Raw genomic sequence first — 27,232 nt, 5'->3', positions numbered from 1 at the left:
ATGGAAGGACATCACTGTCAGACTAAACTCACAAGCCTGTATGTATGTTGGCTTCAGCCTGGGAGGCTCCAGTTTGCAATGTCAGCTCTAAAGGAACAAATAGGTTCCCCCTATGAAGGCAGAGGAAAGATCCTGGTCAGGTGAGCCAGGGCATGACTTCTTTACATATTTGTCACCAGTGCAAAAGTTAGCCTTAAACTCTCCAAAAAAATCCCAATAACAAGAAAGAAAAAGTCAATGTAAAAGTATTCCTTGTTTCAAATTTATTTTTGACCTTTTGAAAAAGTACCTATACATATGCTTTATGGAACAGAAAAGCTCTGTAAAAGATTTCAACCGATACTGATTTGGTAAGGGGCTGAGGACTACAAAGTATATAAAATTTGAGGACCCAGAAAACATTTTTCATATAAAAGCGTTAGAAATCTGCAAAGCTATGTTCCATGTTTTATCATCACTGAAGCAATTCAAATGAAAACTGCCTGGCATCCCAAGCACAGGTTTTAGAAGACTTGACGACAGAAGAACTGAACAGAATATCTGCTCCAGGCTAGAAGGGATCTGGGAAATTAAGCCCAAGTAAAGAATCTCCTGGGTCCAGAAGTTTCCAAGGTCAACTGAATTAGGTCAAAGAAAGCAGACCTGGGTGTACTCAAGGGTAATCTGGCTCTGGAAATTCTCTACAGTGGATTCCACCTTCAGTCCAGGATTAAGATCTAGGTACATAGATTCAGAAGTGCTCAAACTCCTTTTGCTTTTTGTACCTGAAGATGACAGTCCTGCGGCTGAATCACACATGTTTCCATGTGATTTACCCTGCTAAGGAGACCTGCAGTATGATCACACCCTCACAGAATTACTAGAGCAGGAAATCAAGGGAGGAAAAAAACAATCACTGCTATGTTGGGGGATATATACCGTCAGTTCTACAAACCAAAGCACTTCAGTCTTTGAGAATACAGTCTGGAGAAAACCACTGGCTGGGGTGTGCAAAAGGCAGAATGGTTAACATTCTTGGTTTCTAATTTAAGGATTCTTACGAGCACTACTGACAGCTAAAGCTGGCTCTTGCAGGCATTTGTGCCAGGTGTTAACTTCCTTTTCCCAAATGCATGGCTTCACCCTTTGCTATAAATACAGTTGACCCTTGAACAACATGGGTTTGAACTGTGTGGGTCCACTCACACGCAAACTTTTTTCAATAGCAAATACTAGGTACTACACGATTCACAGTTGGTTGAGTGTGCGGACACGGAACCGTGTAAGCAGACAGCCAACTGTAAGTTAACAGGCGGGTTTTCCACTGTAGGGAAGGTTGGTGCCCCTAACCCCCCGCATTGTTCAAGGGTCAACAAGAGTACTGTAATCAGTACTTCTGGCCTTTACTATAGTGTATACATAAAGAATAAAACCGCAGGTAAATGCCATAAAGGTAAAATACAGATTAAAAGAGCAAGTCTAAATTGGATCTTTAGCATATTAAACTCAGTTTCCTATCCTTTATAACATATAATACATATGTATGTATAATATATAAATATAAATGGACTTAGGAAATAACTGCTAAAAACTGAGTTTGCTTTATTGAAAGTCGTACTGAAATAACTCACCATAAAATCTATGTTATTGTCCTCATTTCTGAAATGTTCCATCAACTTCTCAAAACGCTGTTTTTCTCCACAAACCTGAAACACACATTATCATCATGCATGTGAAATTCCAAACATAAGCACTCCAAAATTAGATGCAGAAATTTTAGCATTAATAATTACTTCCAGAACATCTTTTTTTTTTTTTTTCCTCTCTCGCAGGCTATTTACTTCTCTTCCTATAGTTAACACACAAATAGCAAAGTGAGCCAGGACCAAAGCTCACCCTTGGTTTCTCTTGCATGTTCTCTTGCTATTTTGAAATCCATACCGAATGTGCTCCTTTTTCACTGGTCATCTTTGTTTGTCCCACCAGTCCTTTTAGCTGGCATTCAGAATCCCAGAATGTTGTTTATGGTTACAAAGAAAAAAAAAAAAAAAAAAGACCATCCTTTTCCTTTTTACAAAAGTACTTTTGAAACAGACATGCTAAAAGATTTTAATAACTTTGTATTTAAATGATTTGAGAAGCAGATGCAAAATGTTCATATCATGTCTAACCAAATCAAATAATTTTAAGCATAAACTACAACACAAAAACTCTGGGAGGCTATCTAACCCATTCAAGGTGGGTACAGAAATTTGCAGCACTCCAGAGGCCTGAAATACACACACTCAGCTTGAATTAATGCTTTTGCTGAACAGGTGAAATAAGCAGATAAAATACTGTGAACTCCAGAGCCGCAAGGTATGCTGCTTATACGTGGAATTAAATACATGGAGTTAAGAACACAGAGTCAAAGAAAGATTTGTACCAAATAACGACTCTCTGGAGACTTATGCCCCAAAAAATCAAAGGATGAACTTTAATTCTTTCAGTGTCCTTGTCTACCTTTTTTGGAGCAAAGATCTAAACCCACTGATTGATTCATTCCACCTTCAGAAACTATTTGCCCGGACACCCGTGGGCTCCTTATTATGTTAGTAAGACACAGTCTCTGGTCTTAACATTTTTTGTAAATTTAATCCAGGTTTCACATGCTTAACGAAATTTTCTGATTCCCTTTGTGGTCTTAAGAATACTCAGGCCAATCCTAAATCCTAAAGATTTCTCCTAAAATGATATTGCATAATGCTATAATGCAGCCATTTAATTCTGTCATGTTAAATTCCGTGTGTGTGTGTGTGTGTGTGTGTGTGTGTGTGTGTGTGTATACACATACAGACACATACATTTTGGTGAAGAGAATATCCAATGAAGGTAGGAATTTTATGTTTTGTTCCTTACTCTATCCTCAGCATCTAAAACAATGCTTATTAGCATGTTGTAAATTCTCAATATTTGTTGAATTGCACTGAATAGAGGATAAACAAGCAATTACGTTAAAATACTCCATTCCATTATGGTTTATCACCGGACATTGAATATAGTTCCCTGCGCTACACAGTAGGACCTTGTTGTTTACCCATCCTATAATAGTTTGCATCTGCTATATTCAATATCCAGTGATAAACCATAATAGAAAAGAATATGAAAAAGAATGTGTGTGTGTGTATATATATATAAAAATAACTGAGTCACTTTGCTGTACAGCAGAAACTAACACAACATTGTAAATCAACTATACTTCAAAAAAAAATTTTTAAAAAAAGAAAAAAATACTCTTAACGAAAGGGTGAATGACTTACTACTACTCCCCATGATGTTTTAGAGCGAAACAAGAAGCCTCAGACCTCCGTAGACAGGGACTACGAGTCAGTCTTTAGTAGTGGTTCCTGTGCCTTAACCGTGTGCTGGGAATGCTAAGATGCAGCTCCCACCTTTGAAGGACTTCTAGTCTCAAAGCAACTTAATTTTCTCAACAGATTCAGACCACAGTTTACTATATTCTGATGACAAGTTCCCATTTATCTATACCCACCTAAACAAAAAATAATTATAGAAGATAGGAACAGTGCATGGGCCGGGTCTGGAGGAAGGGAAGGAGGCTCCAGACGGCAGAGTTTAAAGGAAAGCCTTTAAAAGACACGTGTGTCCAATCCCACCCCAGAGAGCCCAATGCAGGAGGCCCAGGTGGAGCTGGGGTGACATGGGCAGGTACATTTGCAAAGCACTAAAGACCATTCTGATGCTCTGCAAAAGCTGAGAACCAGAGATTTAAAGGATGCCATGTTCAGCCCCGGGGCTCACCTGCCCCTCTGGAAAATATGCACAAGTTCCTGGGAAAAAAGGTTTGTTGAATGGTGCACGGAAGTGCAGGACCAGCTCCCTAACCGTGACACCAGTCACATCTTGTGCCCAAAGGCATACGTGTCTCTAGCCTGCAAAAAAAAAAAAGCCCAATGGGTGAAAACTGGCAAGGCTTGGTATAGAAAAGGTTAGAATTACAACCTAAATTTTCTTTAAGAGAAACCTCAACATAAGACCTTGTTTCCCAGCAGAATAATTTACTTCGATCTGTTTTGGGAGGTGGGTAGCGACAGGAGAAAGGAAGAGAGGTGGCTCTGGGTGTGGGGACAGCTACCAGCTCTCCTGAGAAGCAGGCTGGGATTAATGTTCTGTTGAGCAGCTAGGCACTCACTGAACCAGGAGAGGCAGCGGCCATCAGTGAGCAGTGACGATGAACACAATTCCTAGCAGGGCAAAGCCTTGCAAATCAAAGAATGTCAGAAACCTGCAAAGTACCCTGGGGAGTCTGGGGCCCTCAATTTATGAATGAGACTGACACCCAGACAGATCAAATATCTCCAACTTGATGAAACGTCCACACAGAGGTTAGAACCAGGTCCCCCACTGCCAGCCTGATGTTCCTTCCTTCACACAGCCCAGAATGTTCAGATAAACATATTCAAGATGATAGTAAAAGCACTCCAGAATTATCTGAGACACCAACAGAGATGGAAAATGTTATTATTAAAAACCGCAATCAGTGATCGCTTCGGCAGCACATATACTAAAAACCGCAATCAGGGACTTACCGGGTGGCACGGTGGTTAAGAATCCACCTGCCAATGCAGGGGACAAGGGTTCGAGCCCTGGTCCAGGAAGATCCCACATGCCTTGGAGCAACTAAGCCTCGAGAGCCACAACTACTGAGCCTGCACTCTAGAGTCCACGAACCACAACTACTGATGCCCGTGCACCTAGAGCCCGTGCTCCTCAACAAGAGAAGCCACCGCAATGAGAAGCCCTCGCACCGCAACGAAGGGTGGCCCCTGCTCGCTGCAACTAGAGAAAAGCCTGCACATAGCAACGAAGATCCAACGCAGCCAAAAATAAAAATTAATAAATAAAAATTTTAAAAAACCCCAATCATTCCATCAGGCATGCATTTGATGTCCGTGCACCTGAATCTCCCATGGAACTTCTAAAAATGGACGATTCTTAGGGTCTAAATCAGGACACACTGAATGAGAATCTCCATGGTTAGAACTAGGAATTTGTGCTTTTAAATAAGACTCAGATTTGTTGGACCAGCATTTAGAAACCAATGGCTTATACAATATTAGACTAGCTGATTTAACCCTCAGCCTTTCTGACTACCAACTGTAAACTGGATAGCTACATCATTAACTCCACAACTCATTCAACTTCCAATTTAACTACACAAAAAAGAAATATAGTTACTATAACTGGGTGTCATAGGAATGCAGCAGGGATTCGTCCACTGTCCCTGCACTGGTACAATGAATAATAAGGTTAACTCCCGAATAATCAGGGATTGTGTCCAGGACATTAAGGAAAGTGGATTTTATATAGCCAAGAAAAGCACATGTGGGCAACAACAAAACTACTCAGATTGTTAATAGAAAGAGATGGCATCAACTCCAGAACAAGCAATATTAGATTAATTTTAAGCTGAGTTAAGATCCCAAAAGTCATGGTACTAGCCTGGTAGATAGGACTGAAATAGACATTAAGAGGAGCCTTGAATATATGCCTTTCTTTAGAAATCCCTCATTCCATCAACAGACAAATGCATGCTGAGAACATGTGCTATGAAACAGAGTATTAAATACCTTTAATCTTTAAAAATAATAGACTTCAATGTCTTCCAATTTACAGCTCCTAGGAACTTGGTGAAAAGGATCCAAATACATAAAACAACACGTTGCCAACATAGATGCCAGCTTGGGGAAACTGTGAAAGATTGACCACTCTCCTCATTCACTGTAAGAACCAGAAGGGCCCCTCCTATCAGCTCCACCAAGTCCTTCTCTGTAAAGGTTTAGACTGCTCAATCTCAGCTAATGAATTCAGGGTGGTACTTTCTGACACTGTTCTACAGGAACAGCATGGATTCCCAGGGCCCCCTTCATTTCTGCTGGGGGAAAAAAAAAAAAGGAAGCATATGAACAAGATTTGTATTTGTTTCTATGTTACTTTAGCAATCATTAAACCAGAGTATACTACAATCCCACAGGAAATGGGAAGATGTGTTTGGGGAAGGTTGGTAAAAGTCGTGTCCCACATCAAAGGAAAGTTATCCTAGCTCATACAGCTCACATCTGGACCACCCCTGCACACTTGTTTCAAATAAGATCATCATGGCTGAACATGCCTCTTCTCTCCTTTGAAACGGCCTCATTTAGAAAATCTGATGAGGATGAAAGGAACAAGACACTGATCCCGAATGATTTTCCGAATCTACACAATGGCCTTCGGGGGCTGTTCTCAAGGCCTCCATCAAACGTACAGGAGGGCCAGGAGCATGTTTGCACGTATATATTAGTGTACATTATAAACTGCTGCATATAACTTCCATCTGCCAACAAAGACCAGACAATATATGATCTGAAAACTTTCAAGTAAAACAACTGTACTATTGCAATTGAATCCCGTCATTTCTTGACTTTTCTCTTCACTGGTATTTCTCATTCCCCCGCTAGCTTTGACATCGGTTTCCTATATCAGTAACAAACTCCTATATCACTGGAGTAGGGAGAGTAGGGAGTGAATTTAAGAGACACGGCCATAGAAGGCTGAGCAGAGACTGGAGAGAAGCCTACTGCATTAGGAATTAGACTTCCACAGCCAGGGCCACCAGAAATAAAGTCAACAAGTCAGAAAGAAGTATATGCTTTGGAAAAGCATATATTCTACTGTAAACTTAAGAGGCACCTTCATGTATAAATCATTTATAAATCAGTCTCATGTGAATAAATTCACTGACCCTAATTAACAGTATGTCAAGTGAAAACACTCAGGCAGGGATCAGTCCTGGACCACTTGTCTGCAAACACAGGCACCCATCTACCCATCCCTGTGGGGTCCTGCCTAACACATCCAGCCCTCTTTGCACCTTTAAGCTCTAACACTGGTGGGGGGTGATGGGATATGAAGGCAGAAATGAGTCTATGTGGAGTATTAAACAGGGGCATAAAACCTAGGTTACAAGTCACAGTACCACCATTACCACACTGTGCGCTTGGGCAATTCCGTGAACTTCCCTGGTTTTCACATCCATTGATTTGAGAACCTTAGATTACACTGTTCGTTGTGAAATCCTTTTCTAGGAAGCTGTAAGGGTTACAGAGGAAAGTGTTGGGGGTTCCAAGGATGGGGGCGCACCAGGGATGGGGGTCCTGGCAGGGGCAGGAAAAGCACAAATAAAGTTCTTGAGACTTCTATCCTCATTCATCCAACTTGCATTATTATATTGAGTTGCCTGGTAAGATTTCTTCTGGGGGACAAAAAAGATTCATTGAACGTTTTCATTGCTAATAAAAGTTTGAAAAAAATTCTCTCTCTCGGTATCTTGAAGCTCTAAAATTCTAATCTAGTCATGGCAATATAACATGATATTCCCAAGCAGACTGGCCTGGAAGCTCTACACAAAGCAAATTTAGAGAGATGCACTCGGCTCTGCAGGCCCTGAGTACCAAGCTTGAAGGGCAAAGCCCTATCTCACGGCATCTTGGCTCTCTCTGCTTGTGAAGTGGATAAATCCTGCCCTGCCCAGATAAAACGGGCCACACCCAAGGCAAGCAAGATACATTTTCACTTCAAGGAGAGCTGAAGCAAAAGCACAGCTCCTGCAAAAACAACTCAACCCTTTTCTCCAACATCTGTGAAAGATATTTCTGACCAGCGTCCCAAACCATTTGGATAAACCGGAGGCTCTGGAATGCAAAAGAGGTAGTGGCTTAAAGCGGCTCTAAAGGTGGGCAGAGTTTAGGGGATGATTTCCCTAAAGGCTAACAGCGGAGAAAAGATGGTTTTACAAAAGCCTTGTAATAAAGAGTATTATCTTGCTAGCCAGATGTTGAAATGAACAACAGACTGCCATCCTTCAGCCATCTCTCCTTCCCCCTCAAGGTTAGTGACTGTCTTTGGCTTCCTCCAGCAACAGCTCCCAGGGTACCACACAAAGTCTGCAGCCAGACTGAGGCCTGACTTACAAGGTGGCTATAAACTATGCTTCAGGGTTACTTATATAAAAATTAAAGGCCCCTCGCTTAAGTGTTTCCTTCTTGCCCTGCTGGCGCCTGCCTCAGTACTTTCTTTTTCTCTTCTCACAACAGGCACCTATGATCCGCAGGGCTCCCTTCGGGAAGGCCCCGTTTTAAAGGCACCGTCTATTATGACTGATTAGACTACCCCTCTCAGGGCCTGCCAGGGAACAAAAGTTCCGTTTTCTTTTGGGGGCCACATGAAGTAAACAGTTATTGCACCGTTAGTCCTAGGGGAAAGCATCTTTTACCTTCTATCGAGAGCACCAGCAGTCTATGGATTACTGACGCCATGGTGGCTCAACAAAACCACTTTTCTGGGGTGTTCTGTGGTTGTCGGGGTCTATTATCGTTTCCCCTGAGGTGACCAGACATTTCAAATACAGACACTGGGTGGCTGCCGTGTCAGAGGCTGACCACGCCAACCTGTTGCTGGCTCTCCCGTCTCCTTGGGATTTAAAAGCGGAAACGGTCATCAGATGGAAGCATTCTGAAACAAAACAATCTGATCTCACTCCACTGAAATAAAAACTAGCGAAAGCTAAACAACAATGTTTCTGCAATGGATCCTGCCTCCTCCCTCATAAATTAATAAAGCATTTGTAACCATCTTGGGCTGGCAGACATCTGATTACGAACCAGAGGCTTTGTCCACATAATGCTAAACACCCTCATGAAAACTTCAGTTACTTTTCCAGATGTTTCCAAATATCCAGATGTTTGGCATCAGGTACACAAAGCAACCAGATGACTGTTTTACTTCCCATGCATGTATTTTGCTGTATTGAATAAAGAATCCTGACATAGAAGCAAAGGGCTAGTAAAATCCCCAGAGGATAACTTGTTGACACACCACACCTTAAATGAGAGATGCATTTTTATCACTCCCCTTAAAAAAAGATGGCCTTCATTAAATTCTAGAGAGTAAGGAAGGCTCCACGATACAATTCGTCATCAGTGACCTCTTTCGGAAATACTCCTAATGGTGGCCTCGAATCTCTCTGGCTTCACTGCAAGACTCACATCTCTTGGTCATCAGTAAGCATACAGATTCTTACAAGGCTTCTATTTCTACAGGAAGGCCAAAGTACCTTCTAGTTCTTCAAAAAAGGCTGTTTTTTAAATTGGTAAATGATGAAGGCCTTCAGTCATCTCTGGGACAACTTGCCAGTCAGACCCCTCAACAGTAGAAAAAGGTCTATTTAACACTGCTTTATTACATTCATTTTTTCCTCTCCGCTTTGCCCTTTGAACACATACTCAATTTGGTCAAGCAAGGCAAGGGAGGGGACACAACGACACATTTCTAGTGGTCATCACGTGTTCACTAAACCACAGCAACAGCACATGGTAGGAGCTGTGTAAATCCTGTGGCATTCCCACCACAGACCTTGGGACCTGCTCAGGAGGCAAACGTCAACCCATGCTCTCTCCTCTTGCATGAATCACGACAAATCAAATTAAATCAAACAAAGATGTGCTAAGAATTCAGAGCCCTTGAAGACAAGGACTCTTTGTTTGCTAGATCAAAGACCTCAGCCCACAAATAGGCAAATGCCTGAAGTTTGTCCACTGCTCCCTCCTAACTCGCATTTCCCATCTCTTTTACTTTCTTCTGTGCTCTGCCCCAATTCTGGGTCTTCATCAGGAGGAACCTGCTCTTAGCTTCCTGTAACCACCTCCACCCGGCCCAAGGTGACAGCAGACAACAGACTGGGGCAGCAGTTCTTAAAGTGGGCTGTTTGAACCCTGAGGGCCCCTGCCACCCCATGACAGGGTCTCTGAGATCAAAACTATTTTTATAATAATACTAAGATGTTACTTGCCTTTTTCACAGAGTTAACATTTGCACTGGTGGTGCAAAAGCAATGGGAGGTGAATAAAACTACTGGTGCCTTAAAACAAATCAAGGCAGTAGCACCAAATTATATCAGTAATCACTGTATTCATCACAGCCGTGCATTCTCAGTTGTTTATTTTTTAAAATTAAAAAAAAATTTTTGGGCTTCCCTGGTGGCGCAGTGGTTGGGAGTCCGCCTGCCGATGCAGGGGACACGGGTTCGTGCCCCGGTCTGGGAGGATCCCACACGCCGCGGAGCGGCTGGGCCCGTGAGCCATGGCTGCAGAGCCTGCACGTCCGGAGCCTGTGCTCCGCAACGGGAGAGGCCACAACAGTGAGAGGCCCGCGTACCGGAAAAAAAAAAAAAAAAAAATTTTTTTTTAATATTTTAGCCACACCGCTCATCATGTGGGATCTTAGTTCCCCGACCAGGGATCAAACCAGCATCCCCTCCACTGGAAGCACAGAGTCTTAACCACTGGAACACCAGGGAAGTCCCTCAGTTGTTTTTTTTAAAAAGCCAGTTTCACTTAAGAATACCCTTGATAATGCAATAAAAAGCATTAATTACATTAAATCACAACCCCTGAAAACACACCTTTTTAATATTCTATATGAGGAAATGAGATCCCTGCATAAAGCACTTTTGCTGCATATAAACACATGGTTGTCTTGAGGGAAAGCACTTCTGTAATTATTCTAGTTGCAAGATTAACTAGCCACTTTTTCGTTTTTGTTTGAAAGAATGACTAACTATTTAGTCATTCCTGGCTGTTATTTTCTTTAAAACTCAATTAAATGAACCTTCTACTTTAAAGGAAACAATTGACAATATTTGTTTCCAATGATAAAAATTAAGCTTTCAAGAAAAAATGAGAATTTGAAAACTTGTATCCACCATGAGCTTAACACAGCTTCCTAATATTTAAAGACTTTTCTGATAGGATTGGTGGCAATAATAACGAATGTGATTTTTAAAACTACTGCATTATAAGATGTGTCAATATTTAGATGATCTGGATAATTCAGAGAATTGCTATTTTCCAAGTGACCACTGCATATTGTTACAAAATTATGCATACATTCAACAAAGTGGAAGATAAGCAAATAAATTTTAATGTAAGAGAGTGTAAGAAGTTCATTAATATGGTTTCAGATTCTACTTTGCAACTCACTTTTAAGAAACTACTACTTATCCAATGTTTGTATAGTATAGTATCAAAAATGAATATCCACTATTATCTGAAAATGCTGTTCAAAATAATTCCTTCTCCATCTGCACATTTTCATGGGGCTGGATTTCCTTTGATTACTTCAACCAAAACAACACAAGTGACTAAATGCAGAAGCAGACATGAGCATGTAGCTACCTTCTATTAAGCTAGACTCTAAAAGATGTATAAAAATATAAAATAATGCCACTATTATAGACTGAATTGTGTCTCCACAAAATTCATGTTAAAGCCCTAACCCTCAATTCAACTCTATTTGGAAATAGGGCTTTTAGGAGGTAAGTAAGGTTAAATGAGGTCATAAGGGTGGGGCCCTAATCCGATGGGATAGGTGGCCTTATAAGAAGAGGAAGAGAGATCTCTCTTTACACAGACACACCTAGGAAAGGCCATCTAAGCACAAAGACAGAAGGTGACCATCTGAAAGCCAGGAAGACTGCCATGCTGGCATGGGGACTTTCCTCTATAACTGTCAGAAAATAAATTTGTTGTTTAAGCCATCCAGTGCACGGTATTTTGTTATGGAAGCCTGAGATGACTAAGACAACCACTGTTCTCACTGATTACTGGTTTCTTTTTTTAAGTTTTAGAGAGCAGGTGTTTTTTTTAATAGAAAAAGTTAACACATAATGAGTTTATGATGTTATTTTAAATGAAATTAAAAGTTTATCAAAATTTTATTTTAATTTTGAATATAGTAAATACCAATGCATAACTTACATTAACAAAAACTTTTGGGGGTCTTCAGTAATTTGTAAGGATGTAAAAAGGAGTCCTGAAGCCAAAAGTGTGACAACTACTGGACTAGAGAAACAGTCTCTTTATTTCTACAAAGACAATAATTTTTTTTTTAATTTTATTTTTTTATATAGCAGGTTCTTATTAGTCATCAATTTTTTTTTTTTTTTTCGGTACGCGGGCCTCTCACTGTTGTGGCCTCTCCCGTTGCAGAGCACAGGCTCCGGACACGCAGGCTCAGTGGCCATGGCTCACGGGCCCAGCCGCTCCGCGGCATGTGGGATCTTCCCAGACTGGGGCACGAACCCGTGTCCCCTGCATTGGCAGGCGGACTCTCTACCACTGTGCCACCAGGAAAGCCCTAGCCATCAATTTTATACACATCAGTGTATACATCTCAATCCCAATTGCCCAATTCATCCCACCCCCACCCCCACCCCACCGTGGCTTTCCCCTCTTGGTGTCCATACGTTTGTTCTCTACATCTGTGACTCATTTTCTGCCCTGCAAACCGGTTCATCTGTACCATTTTTCTAGGTTCCACATATATGCGTTAATATACGATATTTGTTTTTCTCTTTCTGACTTACTTCACTCTGTATGACAGTCTCTAGATCCATCCACGTCTCAACAAATGACCCAATTTCATTCCTTTTTATGGCTGAGTAATATTCCATTGTATATATGTACCACATCTTCTTTATCCAGTCGTCTGTCAATGGGCATTTAGGTTGCTTCCATGACCTGGCTATTGTAAATAGTGCTGCAATGAACACTGGGGGGTATGTGCCTTTTTGAAGTATGGTTTTCTCTGGGTATATGTCCAGTAGTGGGATTGCTGGATCATATGGTAATTCTATTTTTAGTTTTTTAAGGAACCTCCATACTGTTCTCCATAGTGGCTGTATCAATTTACATTCCCAACAGTGCAAGAGGGTCCCCCTTACTCCACACCCTCTCCAGCATTTGTTGTTTGTAGATTTTCTGATGATGCCCATTCTAACTGGTGTGAGGTGATACCTCATTGTAGTTTTGATTTGCATTTCTCTAATAATCAGTGATGTTGAGCAGCTTTTCAAGTGCTTCTTGGCCATCTGTATGTCTTCTTTGGAAAAATGAAAGACAATAAATTCTTAAAATCTAAAACTTGAAGAAGCAAACAAATGGATTTCTAATAGTAAAATGTCTTGCAAGATTGTTGGGAGTCAACCACACTATATAAAGAACAACTCATCTGCCATCTCTCCATGAAGAGGAAGTCACACTATTCAGAGACAGGATAGGTTTCTCTATACAGAAAAGAGCTCTTCACCAGTTTACAAGGTAGGAAAAAAGAAAAAAGACTTTCCTTCAGTTCTTATGTTTAACAAGGCAAGGTGCAATCTCTGGCATTTACCAGGCTGGACTGCAGCAATCCCTAACTGTTCTCTGGTTGTCTCTGGGATGTGTACACTTCTGTCACATGGAGGCTCATTACAAGGCTAGATTTTTTTTCCCCAAAGCCAAGTAAATGTTAGATTTCAAGCAAGAATATGAGAGAAATACAGAAACAGTTTTCTCCCACATGGTCTATAGGACATGCATTCCCCAAGTTCAGGGAGAATCAGACTCAGTGTATCTGCCCAAATAAACAAATTTGTCCTGGAACACCTGACATGCTATAACATCAAACAATCAAGAACAAACATGCAAGGAGCCAAAAGATGATTATCTTTTACCAAAGCACTAACCATGCCCTTGCTACCTACCACATAGAATATACTCTCTTCCCTAGTTTTATACCTATTCCTGGAAAATACTTCAACATGGAAAATTCAGCATTGTTCTTAGTAGTATATCAGCGAATCTGGGCTACCACATGTGTTGCTGGCATGAGTACTGGGGAAGGAACCGTTACTTTCCACGGCTAAAACCAAACTGCTGAAGCTATAGCTATAGCTCAGTGTTACTGTGATTGGTCATTTCCACTCTGCAGTGACACAGAGCTGAGGGGGAAACTCTGTCCGAGAGCTCAGCTTCATGCTCATATATAACATGAAAGAATTGGGAAGGAGCCACATGCACCACTGTGGCTATGGACCTACTGTGAGCAGGAGCTGAAGAGCTGAAACAATGACTCAAAAGCCCAGCCTTTGAAACACTGCCCAAGCCAGGATGCTTTCACAGACTAGAACTTCCTAGGGGCAGGTACCCACAGTGTGCCCAGCACATGCAGCTCACTTCCTGGTTAGGGAAGCAGCAAACTCCTTTGACTATGGGTTTAGAGACTAATGCAGCCATTTCCAGGCAGTTATAAAAGGGAACTGGGGACTAAAATCACAGTGTAGCCTAAAACCACAGTGATCTATTTCTATCCTAAGCTTGTCACTATCTTACCAAATGGCCTTGCACATGTTACTTTTTGTTCGTGTTCATAAATTTTTGTACCTATCATTTTATTATCTAGGTACCTTGCTTTTATATCTGTAGTCAAAGAAGCGCTTTATCTTTCTCAGCTGTAACGCTTTGAATATACATATTACATAGGCACGTGTAGGCAAAATTTTACATAGAATCATAAAACTATAGAATTGGAAGGGATATAGAGGTCATTTGACTAACTTGTCACCTAAAGCAAGAACTTGCACCACAAGATACCAGACCCACCAGATATCCTCTTCTCCTCTTGACTACCTCTGTGTTGTGCGCTTCACAAAGCACAAAGGCTCTTCTGAGCATCCTTCTAGCTCATTCTAGCCTGGTGCCCTTTGGAGTTCAACTCCTTAGTACAATTCTATTCTCTACTTGGAAAAAACACACACACACAATTCCCAGTCACCTCTGTTTAAGCCTCTTCTCTCATTCATTATCTTCAGTTCAGAACTAAGAATCTGACCTTGGACATTTTACCATCACTAAAAAAAAATTAACTTAATAAAAAATCAAAGTTAATTTTCTTCACCCGAAAAGAAATTCCCAGATCTTATTTGTTCATTGTGGCTGTGCTTCCTTCTTCTTAATTAAATGTATGCTGTTTGAATAGATTCTTGCTCTCCAATTACGTCCATCCCCATATTCAGTGGATCACTCTGTCTCTTGTTGACTTTTCTTCAATTTTATGGTTTCGTACCCATTGTCATGGCCACAAATTTGGTCCAGGGCCCAGTCGTTTAATGCCTGACCTGCCTATCTTCCAATCTCCAGCATCTCTCTGCTCTGTTTTTTATGCATATATGATAATTTTTAAGATGTATCAGAATTACATAAAATGCCCTTCTCAGGTTTCCACAGAATCAAATGCAGTAGATATAAAAGCACTTTATAAACTGTAAAGTACTACATAAGTATTAGTTGCTTCCCTTATCATTTTTCTTTTCCCTCCTACTTTTATCTGTCATCCATTTGAGATTTTTTTTTTTTTTTTTTTTTTTAATCACAGTGAAGGGACTTCCCTGGCGATCCAGTGGTTAAGACTCTGCACTCCCAATGCAGGGGGCACGGGTTCAATCCCTGGTCAGGGAACTAGGATGCTGCATGCCGCACAGCATGGTCAAAATAAATAATAAATAAATCACAGTGAAGATTTTCTGAATCTCCACTCTTCATCAGAACCTTAATCGTACTTGCCTCCTGTCGTGCTTTATTTTGTAACATGGGCCCCAGTCAAACATTTTTTCTTGTCGCTAGCACATTTATTTTGACATATACTGCCCCTAGGACGGACTTCATGCCCATCTCTTCCTCTGTTCCCAGAGTCACCTCCACCAACCAAATCAAGTCTCTTCCTTTGTAACGGTGCTCAAGACCGATCCTCTCTCTTTGGGCCCCATACAAACAGCCCAGTTTGTCCTGGCTTTTACTAATAACTTCAAACACTCCAATAATCTACCCAGTCAGTAACGTTTTGTTTGCCTTTTAGTAGAAGATCGAGGGTGTGTATCAACTTGTGTAGAAGGTGTTTGATAAGTAACAATATGTTATGTAACACTGACTCCAAGTACGGAGCCTTGGAGATCAATGGATCTCGGTAAAAACTCCAAACCTGCCAGTTACTAAAGTATGTCAGTAGGCCTATTTACTCTGAACCTCTCTTTCCTTATTCCTACTTCATAGGGTAGAGCTTATAATTAAAGTAATATATGCTAGCCTGTCGGCACTCAGCAAACAATAAATGGTAGCCTTACTCTTTCTATATATGCATATGCCTTTTTAATACATTCATCAAATATGCTAGCTAATGTTTATAATGTGGAATAAAATGCAACAGTTTCATGAACGCTGCTCGTGTTTTCTTTCTGAAGATGATTGTTTGCTAGTTTAAAAGAAACTAAACAAAACCCTTCTGTATTGACTATGGAGCCCAAATAAATAAAAAATATGCTTATGTTTTACAAGTATTTAAATTTCAAATGAAATTTGAACTTGACTCATACAGGGAATCAAGCTCAATAAGCATATTCATTGGCAAAAGCAACTAAAACTTTAGCTTAAATTATAATAGGGAATAAAAATACACATAAACACGATTCTAAAAGTTTTGAATTGTTGTTAACCTTAGCACACATTTGGTCCTTAACTAAATACCTATTAAAGTCAGTCCTGCCTTTTTCAAGGCAATGGTAGTTTTGTGGGACAAAAATCATGCCTTTTATTTTCTGTCAAACTCTCCTGATCTTATAACAGTGCTTTTCTCCTGGTAACAAATATATCTGCTCAACAACTCCCTAGAACTTCCAAAGAATTCTGGCTTTATTAGTTCTGAAAAGAAGTGGTAATGATCAGTGCCTTTATTTTTGGAGAGATGTTACACAAAAGATAACTGAACATCTTTAGAAAGTACAAGAGAAAGCAAGTCAAATGAAATGTTCCTGGAAGGGAAAATCTCACCCTGCACAATAGGAACATTTAGCCACACTAGGCAAAGTGTTACTTCCCAAACAATACAAGCAATAGAAATAAACACACATACAAATTAGAAGCAACACTGCCACTCCAAACCCTTTCACTGGTTTCCCTTTAGGGCATTACTACGCATAAATACATCTTTCTACTGTCACTCATAATACATGTACATACATATATATACACATAGATACGTATATATGATATACATATGATTTGTCTTATCATTTCCCTAGTTAACATATCCAGCACAAGCACTTTCATAACTATTTTAACGGCTCTATTTGAAACTAGAAGCTGATGGTGGATGTGGTCCTGTGCCTTAGCTTAGTCACTGCTTAGACTGGGCTTAATAACAACTGAAATAACCTGCAACAATATAATAATAACCTATAACCTACTGACATTTAAAAACAATTCTTTCTATTTCCACTTATTTAAAACGACTTAGAAAACAGCTAGAACAAACGTAGAATACTAAAGTATACTTAAGTCCCAAGATACAGACTTAAAAACATATATCCTTACTATGCAAGTCAGGGTGGAGTGAGGGAGACAGAGAATAAGGAGGCAGTTCTTTCTCACTGAAAAAGAAACCAAGGTAATCCTACAGTTAAAGATCCTTTAGCCTTACTCTGCAGAAATAAAATGCCAGAATGGCAAAAATATCCTGACCGGGAACTGAAACTCTCATTCCAGTGGTTTCTGGTGATGATATTACCAAAGCTAGAAGAGTTTTGACCCCAATTCTCATACCAACTCACGGCAGAGTGCTTTATACCATCCTTATGTACCCGCAACCAGAGCATCACTTAAGTGTCAAAGAAACACCTCCCAAGTGAAAGCTCCACGTGGAGGGCCCTGTGCCAGCCTCTGCTTCAGGTTCTCTGGGGCCTTAGAGTGACACACAGCTCTCGCTGCCTTCTCTCTAGGTCTTTCGTTGCTATCGTCCTAGAATATGGTATCAGGGCACATAGGCCTACTGTTTTACAGTTGGCAGAGAGCACAGGTTTTAGAAATGGCATTTTTACATTAATAAAAACAAGGAGGTAACACCCTGCTTAAAAAAAAAAAAAAAAAGAGTGGCTGCTACAAATGAAATGGAAGGGGAAGCTCCCTCTTGTGCAAAACTGCACTCAGGCTTGTGGGGAGAGAAGAGGGCCTAATTAAAGTCAGATTGAGGGGCTTCCCTGGGGGCACAGTGACTGAGAATCCGCCTGCCAATGCAGGGGATACGGGTTCGAGCCCTGGTCCGGGAAGATCCCACATGCCGCGGAGCAACTAAGCCCCTGCACCACAACTACTGGGCCTGCGCTCTAGAGCCTGCGAGCCACAACTACTGAAGCCTGTGCTCTAGAGCCCGTGCTCCACAACAAGAGAAGCCACCGCAATGAGAAGCCCGTGCACTGCAACAAAGAGTAGCCCCCACTCGCCGCAACTAGAGAAAGTCCGCGTGCAGCAGCGAAGACCCAACGCAGCCAAAGATAAATAAAATTAAATCTTAAAAAAAAAAAAAGGTTGAGAAGCAAAGCATCTTTACAAATCCTCGCCAGATAGCGTGATAATCTGCCCCAGGTACCATTACTTCCTGTATTTCCTTTATTATTATTATTATTTTGCCTTTTTAAACAAAAACTGTGTCATATATTTTTATTAAATCATAGAAAACTCATTTGTATACAAATTTTTCCACTTTGGGGACACTGGAATATTAAACAGCTGGGTAACAAAACAGTTGTAAGGTATACCTCACTTTAAGCAGAGACAAGTTTTAAGTTGTCACATTTATTTTTTTTTAAATGTTGAAATAATCAGTAACAGGTTATTGGCTTTTTTCACCTTTGGGTCAGAAGAATAGTATCTCTTATAACTCCCCAGTTCTCTTTAAGGATGTTTTTCATTACTCAAACCAACCATGAGTTTAAAAAGGTGATTAACTTGAAGTTTTAATACAAAATCCATTTCTTTTTCCCAACCATGGGCTTTTAGGGTATTGTAAATGCTGAATTTCAGGAGAATGGTCTCCTTTCACAGGACCAATTATGCTTCTTTTCTACAACAGCAAACATGTATAATGGTACAGAATATATTTCAGAATAAGTTAAATATTAAGACATACAGTATGGCAATAATGTCCTACTTTTCTTTCTACCACGTAAATTCAAAAGTTCATCCTAACCTTTCACATTTATAAACGGGTGAAGACTGAGGGATTCAATGATGATGAAAATGCACAACCATCAGAACCACATTTTCTAAACACTTTGGCCAAATATATCCAAGTGGTCCTGTCAGAATCATGACTGCATTTGTTCCACAGGGATCTAAATGAACAGACGCCAAAGGTCACCAAACGAAAACGGGCAGTGGTTTTGCAGTTGAGGTTGTCACTCGTTCTGCTTTTGAGCAGAGACCCAGAGGTCACACTGTGACATGTCTGCACTCACCCCAAACACTCACATAACATAAACACAAATTAAATATTAGCAAACTTATTTTAAATTAAATTGAAGACCGTTATTTTCAAGTGCATGAAGTATTTCCCCCTAGCTTCTTGAACGCATGTTATAGAGCGAGAACTAACATCCTGGGTTAACATCCATGTTCCTACATATTAGGGGCCAACCCGCTTCCTGTGAGAACTCCCTGGAGTAACACATGAGACCTTTAGGGAGAAGAAAAAGCAATTCTCCAATCTAAATGGAGGGACAGTCTCAAATAGTCATTTTCCCAAACTCCAGTTTGGATTTCAGACTCATTAAAGCAGGAACTCAAAAATGTGATCTTTGGGACTGGCTCCTGGTGTCACCCGTGGTGACAGTCTGTGTCCCAGGACACTCGACTGACCCTTAATACTACAAAGCCTCACTTCAAGCCGCCCCCAGGTCCTGGGCCCCTGCTGTCAACCTGTAGCCCTGGAGCTCCCCCAGGGAATGTGTAAACAAATCTGGGGGAAACCACGTTTCTGCAAGTTTTTGTTATGTCAGTAAAAGCCTCCTGGGCTAAGAAAAATAATAGGAAACGCCACCCCAATGGCAACTTCTCACAAGGCTTGTCTTCTGCTCATCCTGCTGTAGAAGACCATGAAGCCAACTCAAATATTCTTTGCCTCGCTTGCCCCAAATGGTAATTAAACAGTTAGAAACTTTTCTTTGAAACACCTTATTCCTGAATTATGACAAATGCTTATCTGACCAAACGTGGTCCCCCATCTTGGTACTGGAGGTGACTTGGAGAGGAGGCTAGGCTTCTGTGCAGGTTGGGATTCTGGCTGTGTCTGTTTCAACTGCAAACAGACAAGAACATGGCGCTGCAGAACTGGGACTTTGCATCTGTGGAGCTGGTGGAGGTGCACAGTTTTGTAGTGGGCCCTGATCTCCTGTATTTCCTTTAAAAAAAAAAAAAGGCTTGGGGCTTCCCTGGTGGCGCAGCGGTTGAGAGTCCACCTGCCGATGCAGGGGACACGGGTTCATGTCCCGGTCCGGGAAGATCCCACATGCCACGGAGCGGCTGGGCCCGTGAGCCATGGCCACTGAGCCTGCGCGTCCGGAGCCTGTGCTCCGCAACGGGAGAGGCCACAGTGAGAGGCCCGCGTACAGCAAAAAAAAAAAAAAAAAAAAAAAAAAGGCTTTCCCGGGCCCACATCAAAGGAAAGTCCTGAAGATGCTAGAAGTGAATGACTACAGCGGCTGAGGGAGCAGACGACTGTCAGTGGAGAAAGAGGCCCAAGGAGTGAGAAATATGAAGGGCAAAATGTCTGAAAGAAACCAGATCCCAACCACAGCCTGCTCTGGCAAAGTGACCTCACGCTGGGCCCACCCAACAGACTTTTGCAGCAAAATGTAACAGCCATTTCTTTACTAACTGAGAGAGTTAATCTAAATAGCCAATGCTTGGAGAAGACTGAGGAATACCTTTCCTGCCACTGCCCTTGTGACCGTTAGGCCATTGGGCCACATAAAGACTCTGGAATAAGTAATGGGGTATTTTGTGACCTGCCCCTAACTTCTTATCCCACCTGTTCTCTTCCCACACATCCCTCCTTTAAGACTGGAAATGCAAGGTAAACAAAGACATGTATGTCCTAAACCCTGTTACCTGTGAATATTTACCTTAAATGTAAAAGGCACTTTGCAGATATGATTAAGTTAAGGATCTCGACATGGAGAGATTATCCTGGATTCTCTGGGTGGGCCCAATATAATCACGATGGTCATTAAAGAAAAGAGGCCAGAGGATGAGAGTCAGGGAAGGGGTCACGAGCCAAGGAATGTAAGCAACTTCTGGAAACTTGAAAGGGCAAGGAAGTGGGTTCCCAGAAGAATACCACCTGTAGACTTATTTTATAAACATACGACAAACAGAACTGTAAAATAATAAACTTGTGTTGTTTTAAGCCACTAAAGCTTGTGGCAATTTGTTAGAGCAGTGATAAGCAAATATACCTGGTTAATTCTTATTCATCCTAAACTCAGGCACCCTTTCCTATAGGATGCCTCCCCTGAAAGCTCGGACCCCATATCTGCCCTCCTTCCCACCCCTCTTCTTGGTTAGCTGTTTCTCCTCTTTGTAAAGGAGAAACCTACAGCCTGGCATTACCTTCATATAGCCTAGTAGGAAAACTATAGAAATATTTGTCTCCTTAACTAGATTGGGATGGTCCTTCTTAAGGGTAGAATTCTTAAGGGTCATATTTCTTATTTCCAGTGTTTATCAATGTTTCTGACACACAGGGTCACTCAAATATTCATGACAATTTTTTCCAGTAAGTTAGCATCACTCATCCCTTGACGATCAGAAGGGTACCAGCCTTCACTTCTTTACTACATGATAAAGACACAGATGATAAAGAAGTAACTAGTTCATTACCAGGGCCTCATAAATCCTATATAAATGGCTCCTTTCTCCTCTGAAAAGTCTCTCAAAATATTGTTTGCCCATTGTACACTGCTTCAAAGTAGCAACCATCCTTTCTATCACCAATGAAAAAGTTTATACAGTTTTCAGTCCGGAAGAGAAACCAAGTATTACACTGGGTGAAGAAGAGAGAGAAAACAGAAGAGGAACAGCTAGAGATAAATTGATAAATTCTCAAAAATTCATTGCGGTGAATTGTATTCAATATTTTCCAAAGATGACCACAGGAGTCCCTCCTACCTACATGTTCTTCTGCACTGTGACCCTCACACTCCCCCATCAAGAAGTAAAGTTACTGCCTTCCCCTTTGCACCTGGGTTGGCCTTAGTGACTCAGTTGAACCAACAGAATGCAGAAGTGACACTGATGACTTCAGAGACTAGTTCAGAAGACATGTTGTGATTTCTGTCTCTTTGAAGCTCTGAAGCTGCTCCTTCCTGGACACTCCCTCTTGGAAGCCAGCTGTCAGGCTATGAGAAGCCCCAGCCACATGGAGGCCTGCATGGAGGCACTCTGGTTAACAGGCTCTGCTGAGCTCAGCCTTTAAGTCATCACAGCCCAGAAATTAGACACATGAGTGAGGAAGCCTCCAAGTGAATCCCTGCCCCTAGTCAATCAGATCTTCCTTGATGAGACCCTAGATGCAACGGAGCAAAGCATCCATGGATGTCATGGCATGGCATCCATGCCATGCCCAGACTGACCTCCTGACACACTGAATCCATAGCCTAATAAAACTAAGTTTGGGGTAATTTATTAGGAACAAGGAATAACTGCCACAGTGAATACACAGCCCAAAAGATAATCGTGGTGACTTTGCTTCCCAATCCTAGGAAGATGGACTGGCCGGAGAAGAGTCCAGGTGAATTAGATCCATCTAATTCTGGCCTGATGAGGTGAAATACACACATGCTCTAGAAGTGCCACTCCCAGAGTTTGAGATTTGAAAGAATACATTGCTTATAGTTCAATGAGAGACTGAAAAAACTAAGTACCCTGCCCTCTGTGTTGAGAATTTTACCACAGAATGAGTTATCTGGATGGCTTGTGCTGGATTTATAATCCTACACCCTTCAAATATTTGAGAGGTTAGATTAGATGGGACTAGATTCTGAGGGATGCTGGAAGCACACCAAAATGTCTGCTCTCCTTCCTGCCCAATTTGCCCCGTTGTAAATAAAACTTGACAGGCCTTCTTAAATCAACGTAATAATGTGTAGCACAAGTGCTTTCAGATGCCCAGTAGCTAAACCACATCAGCTTACTTAGGAAGCCTTCTAGCAATACGTGAAAAAAACAATGGCTCCTGCCAAGAGTGTTGCGTACAAGAGAGCTGGTGGCCTTGAGTGACTCATTTCACAAGGCTCCGTCTATCTGTGCTGAAAGGTCGAAAGTGGGAAGGCATTGGGCCTTTAATAACCAAACTCAGGCCTCAGGCTTATTTGTTAAAGCCAGATGCTGTCATTTTGGAAGCAGATGAGAACACAGTTATAATAGATCTGGAATCCTGATGAATTCCAGGCGCACCTCCCAGCTGCCTGGGGGAGCTGGTAGCTCAAAGTCCCCAGAGGGTTTTATTACTAGTGTCACAGTGAGCTATTCTGTTGCAGAGTCTACACAGCCTCAGTAATTTTACCCTTTGATTCCAAACTTTTTTTTTTTTTTGCAGACTTTTGGGGATACTTTCTTAAAGGCAATTTCTCAGATATATCAAAGAATATAATAGAAAAAAGTAGGAAGACTAAGAAAAGTTGAAGAGAGTAAGGTCTAGGTAGGAGACCTCAAGGTTCTTAAGGGAAACTGGATTAAATATAGTGTTCCTAACTCCAAAATGGGGCCAGTTGATCCTTAACCAGTAAGTGTAGTTTTATGACCCAGCAGATTGCAAGCTATGGCCCATGTCATTTGAGAGAGAAGAAAAAGCATGACCAGAACCCCAAATAGTGTTTATGGCGGCTAGGCTTCAAGGTCACAGCCTGAGAGTCCAGCCACATTTTAGGAATGCCTGCCCATTTTCTAGGCCTGTTTCTCCAGGCTTCTTGTCAGCTCTGTGCATTTCTTGACATCCTTCCAATCAACCCTTTCTTCTGTATGCTAGAGTCAGTTTCTGCCTCTTGCAAACAAGACCCTGAACTAATGCAAATACCAACAGAGCGATCTTTACTTTCAAACGTATTCTTTTTTCTGTCTGGTAGAGCAAATGCTCATAAATATATACTGCCAGGTAAGTAAGAAAGCATCAATTTAGGGAAGGTGGTAATCTGTCCTTCCTTGTGGCTAAATTAGCCAATAAGGAAAAACAGATGGATGACTCCTTGCTCTCACCCTGGTCCTCAATTCAGGACCACAAATTTCATGGGGAGATGTTTCAACATCACAATTAGATATGCTAATTCCCTTTATTTAAAAAAAACTTTTTTTTGGGGGGGCTTCCCTGGTGGCACGGTGGTTGGGGGTCCGCCTGCTGATGCGGGGGGCGTGGGTTCGTGCCCTGGTCCGGGAGGATCCCACGTGCTGCAGAGCAGCTGGGTCCGTGGGCCATGGCTGTTGGGCCTGCGCGTCCGGAGCCTGTGCTCCGCGGCGGGAGAGGCCGCAGCAGTGAGAGGCCCGTGTACCGCAAAAAAAAGAAAAAAAAAAAATTTTTTTTAAGGGAAAAGAATTCAAGGAGCATAATGGATGACTAAAGGTTTAGTCTTCAACTACTCACTACACTCAACATTTTAAGGCATGTTACAAACCATGCTTGGTACAAGTTTACTATCTAAATTTATGTAATTAAAACTCATTTATCATCATACACATTGAGGTGATATATGTGCCTGCTCAGTGATGTCAGGCTTAGGCCCAAACCCCCAAAACCAGCAAAAGCAAGGTCTTCGATTAATATCCTTCCCACCATCAGATACCATTAAATTGGAAGTGCTATTTTTCTAAAATATGTACTACAGATGTTATAAGATACATGGCATAAGATGTCTTTGCGAAAACATAGAAAACCACACTGGTTGGGATTCTGAATATTAATTGAAATATGAGAAATTAGTGTAATCATACATTAAAATCTATGAAAAGCTAAAAGATACTTTCTTTTAATCTAAATTTGAATTAATTAGTGGTAGTCAAATAGGACAGAATGGATTTGTTGTCTCAAGAAGTAGAGAGGAGGGCTTCCCTGGTGGCGCAGTGGTTGAGAGTCCGCCTGCTGATGCAGGGGACACGGGTTCGTGCCCCGGTCTGGAAGGATCCCACATGCCGCGGAGCGGCTGGGCCCGTGAGCCATGGCCGCTGAGCCTGTGCGTCCGGAGCCTGTGCTCCGCAACGGGAGAGGCCACAACAGTGAGAGGCCCGCGTACCGCAAAAAAAAAAAAAAAAAAAAAAAGAAGTAGAGAGGAAAACAATCGTGCCACATACTTAAGATGTGTGGTCTTTAAATATCCTTTTAGCATCTGGTGCCACACAGCAGCAGTATGCTTGGCTACACTCTAGCGGTGATACAAGCCCAAAGGGTCTGGCACTCTAATGCACATTATTTTATCTGCCAAAATAGATATCTGATATCTGATACTGAAGCCCACCATCACCCTACACCAGTCCCCCCAGTGAAAACAGGGATAATCCCTTTGTCCTTCTTAAGGAGATGAACGGAATCCCACTTACTAAATGGGATAAAAGCATTAAAAACAATGTTCTTGAGGGCAAAGACTCTTCCTTGACTCTACTCCCTAGGACCCCCGTAGCTGGTATGGTGCTCTCTTGGCTATGGGCAGCTCAATGGGCATTTCTCACTGACCAAGACCCTATCTGCACAGGCATCTGAGATCGTGAGGACAACTTTTCCTGATCAGGAACAGCTGGCTCCCAAACCTCTCTAAACCCAAAAGATTCCACTGACATTTTGCTAAAATGATTAAAGAATATACTCTTCACTATGATGTACACGAAAAATAAAAACCACATAAAGACAGGAGAAAAAGAGAAAAGGAAGAGCTTCAAAAGATGCTGGCCTTTGTGTGGCATTACATTAAAAAAAAAAAAAGAAAAAAAAAACAAGGTCAATATACACTAACTTTTTTCACCCTCACACTGAACAGATAAATAAGTGGATGTCTTTTGACCTACCGCTAAGAATGCAGTTTCTCAGGAACGGGCTCCTGCCCTGGCCTCCTGCATATGGCTATTAGAATAATCCTTTTCCTGGCCTGTCTACATGAACACCACAGCCTGAGGTCAATGCAAGCCAAGAGCACCCACAGAACCAGCTCTGTCCGTGTCCCCTCTCCCACGTGACATGGTTTGTTTTCTGAGATGCAATTGCCAGTCCAAGGAGAAATCAGAACTTAAACACCCACCATCATTCACAAGAAATTCCAGAAATGAGGGAGATTTTGGTTAAAGCTCTAAATTCAAAGTCAAAATTTAGTCCTCTTTACTATTAGCCAACTATTAGATTTAGCAGGATAACTCTTTTATTTTTTTCCAACTAAACGCAATGCCCTAAATGGCTAAACCATATACAATTCTGACACCAGAGAGTTAAAACTCAATCCTGCAAGTATTTCTGTGCCTATTATGCATAAGAAAGGCACTCTACCTTATCTAAGAGAAAACAAATTTAACATTCATCTCGTGATTTACTGGCTTTAATGAACACTGATTCTATACAATTATAATTTTAGGACAGAATTTGACCTGCAGTATAATCAGTTGCTTGTTACAATATGACCTTTATTATAACAAGGGTCACTGATAACTGTATGGTAAGTGCTTCCAGTGTGGAAAAGATTTGGCATGTGATATGTTCAAAATATGATCTAATGATAAAGATGTGGGAGTTATATTAGCTTCACATGCTGTTTTACTTTCATTTTAGACCCATCCACCCACATATCTCCTTATTTATAAATGTAAGTTTTATGTCCTGTAAATGATATACAAAAACATTCACAGACAAGCACTCACACATTCTTATCTCTAAAGACTCTATTTGTTTTGGAAGCCAGAATATGAATTTAAAGAATCACTACTATTCTTCATCATTTTCTTAGAACCCGAATATTTTTCACTACCAAGGCTGAATACATAAAAAGACAATATTTGGTTCTGTCCATGGTTGGCATTAGCAAAATGGATGATATCAAAATCTAAAGGCAGTGACTGCAGGAGAAGGAGGCAATGCAAATGAAGGGGCAGAAGGACTGTTTCCCCTGTTGACTGAAGTATCTTTGAAGCTTGCCAGCCCACGTAAAGGATTATGGGTCGCTCACTACTACATCCTTCAGCTGGGGTAGTGAGTCCAATTAAGGGGATAGGGCAGGGGGATGGGCTCCTAGGTCCTGTCTCAGGAGATTCACACACAATGGGGACCAAACGTCACTGGAAACAGAAGTTCAAGGTCAGCAGCACCAAATCTTAATCCTGGCTCTGCTGCTTATCTGGCCATGGGACCATGAGCAAATAATGTATTTGAAATTTTATTCTTCTATAACATGGAGATATTAACATTTATCTGTAAGAACCAAATGATTTCATGTGTGTACCTGGCACAGCCCCTGGCACATAGGAGTTCTTCAATAAATACTAGC

The 27,232-nt window shown here is 41.4% G+C and overlaps 1 protein-coding gene across 2 annotated transcripts in view; it reads right to left on the bottom strand.

The window, feature by feature from the left end:
• The window catches only part of FMNL2 (formin like 2), a 305,055-nt gene that overhangs the window by 34,770 nt on the left and 243,053 nt on the right, over positions 1 to 27,232 (bottom strand). For both annotated transcript variants that reach the window (XM_082840757.1, XM_082840758.1), the window contains exon 10: positions 1,611 to 1,685. In XM_082840757.1, coding sequence (XP_082696883.1) covers positions 1,611 to 1,685 — 75 coding nt within the window. The remainder of the gene's footprint in view (positions 1 to 1,610; positions 1,686 to 27,232) is intronic.

The sequence above is a fragment of the Leucopleurus acutus genome, assembly GCF_964270905.1.
Source record: "Leucopleurus acutus genome assembly, chromosome: 6".
Taxonomy (NCBI): domain Eukaryota; kingdom Metazoa; phylum Chordata; class Mammalia; order Artiodactyla; family Delphinidae; genus Leucopleurus; species Leucopleurus acutus.
This window is presented reverse-complemented; position numbering and strand designations above follow the sequence as displayed.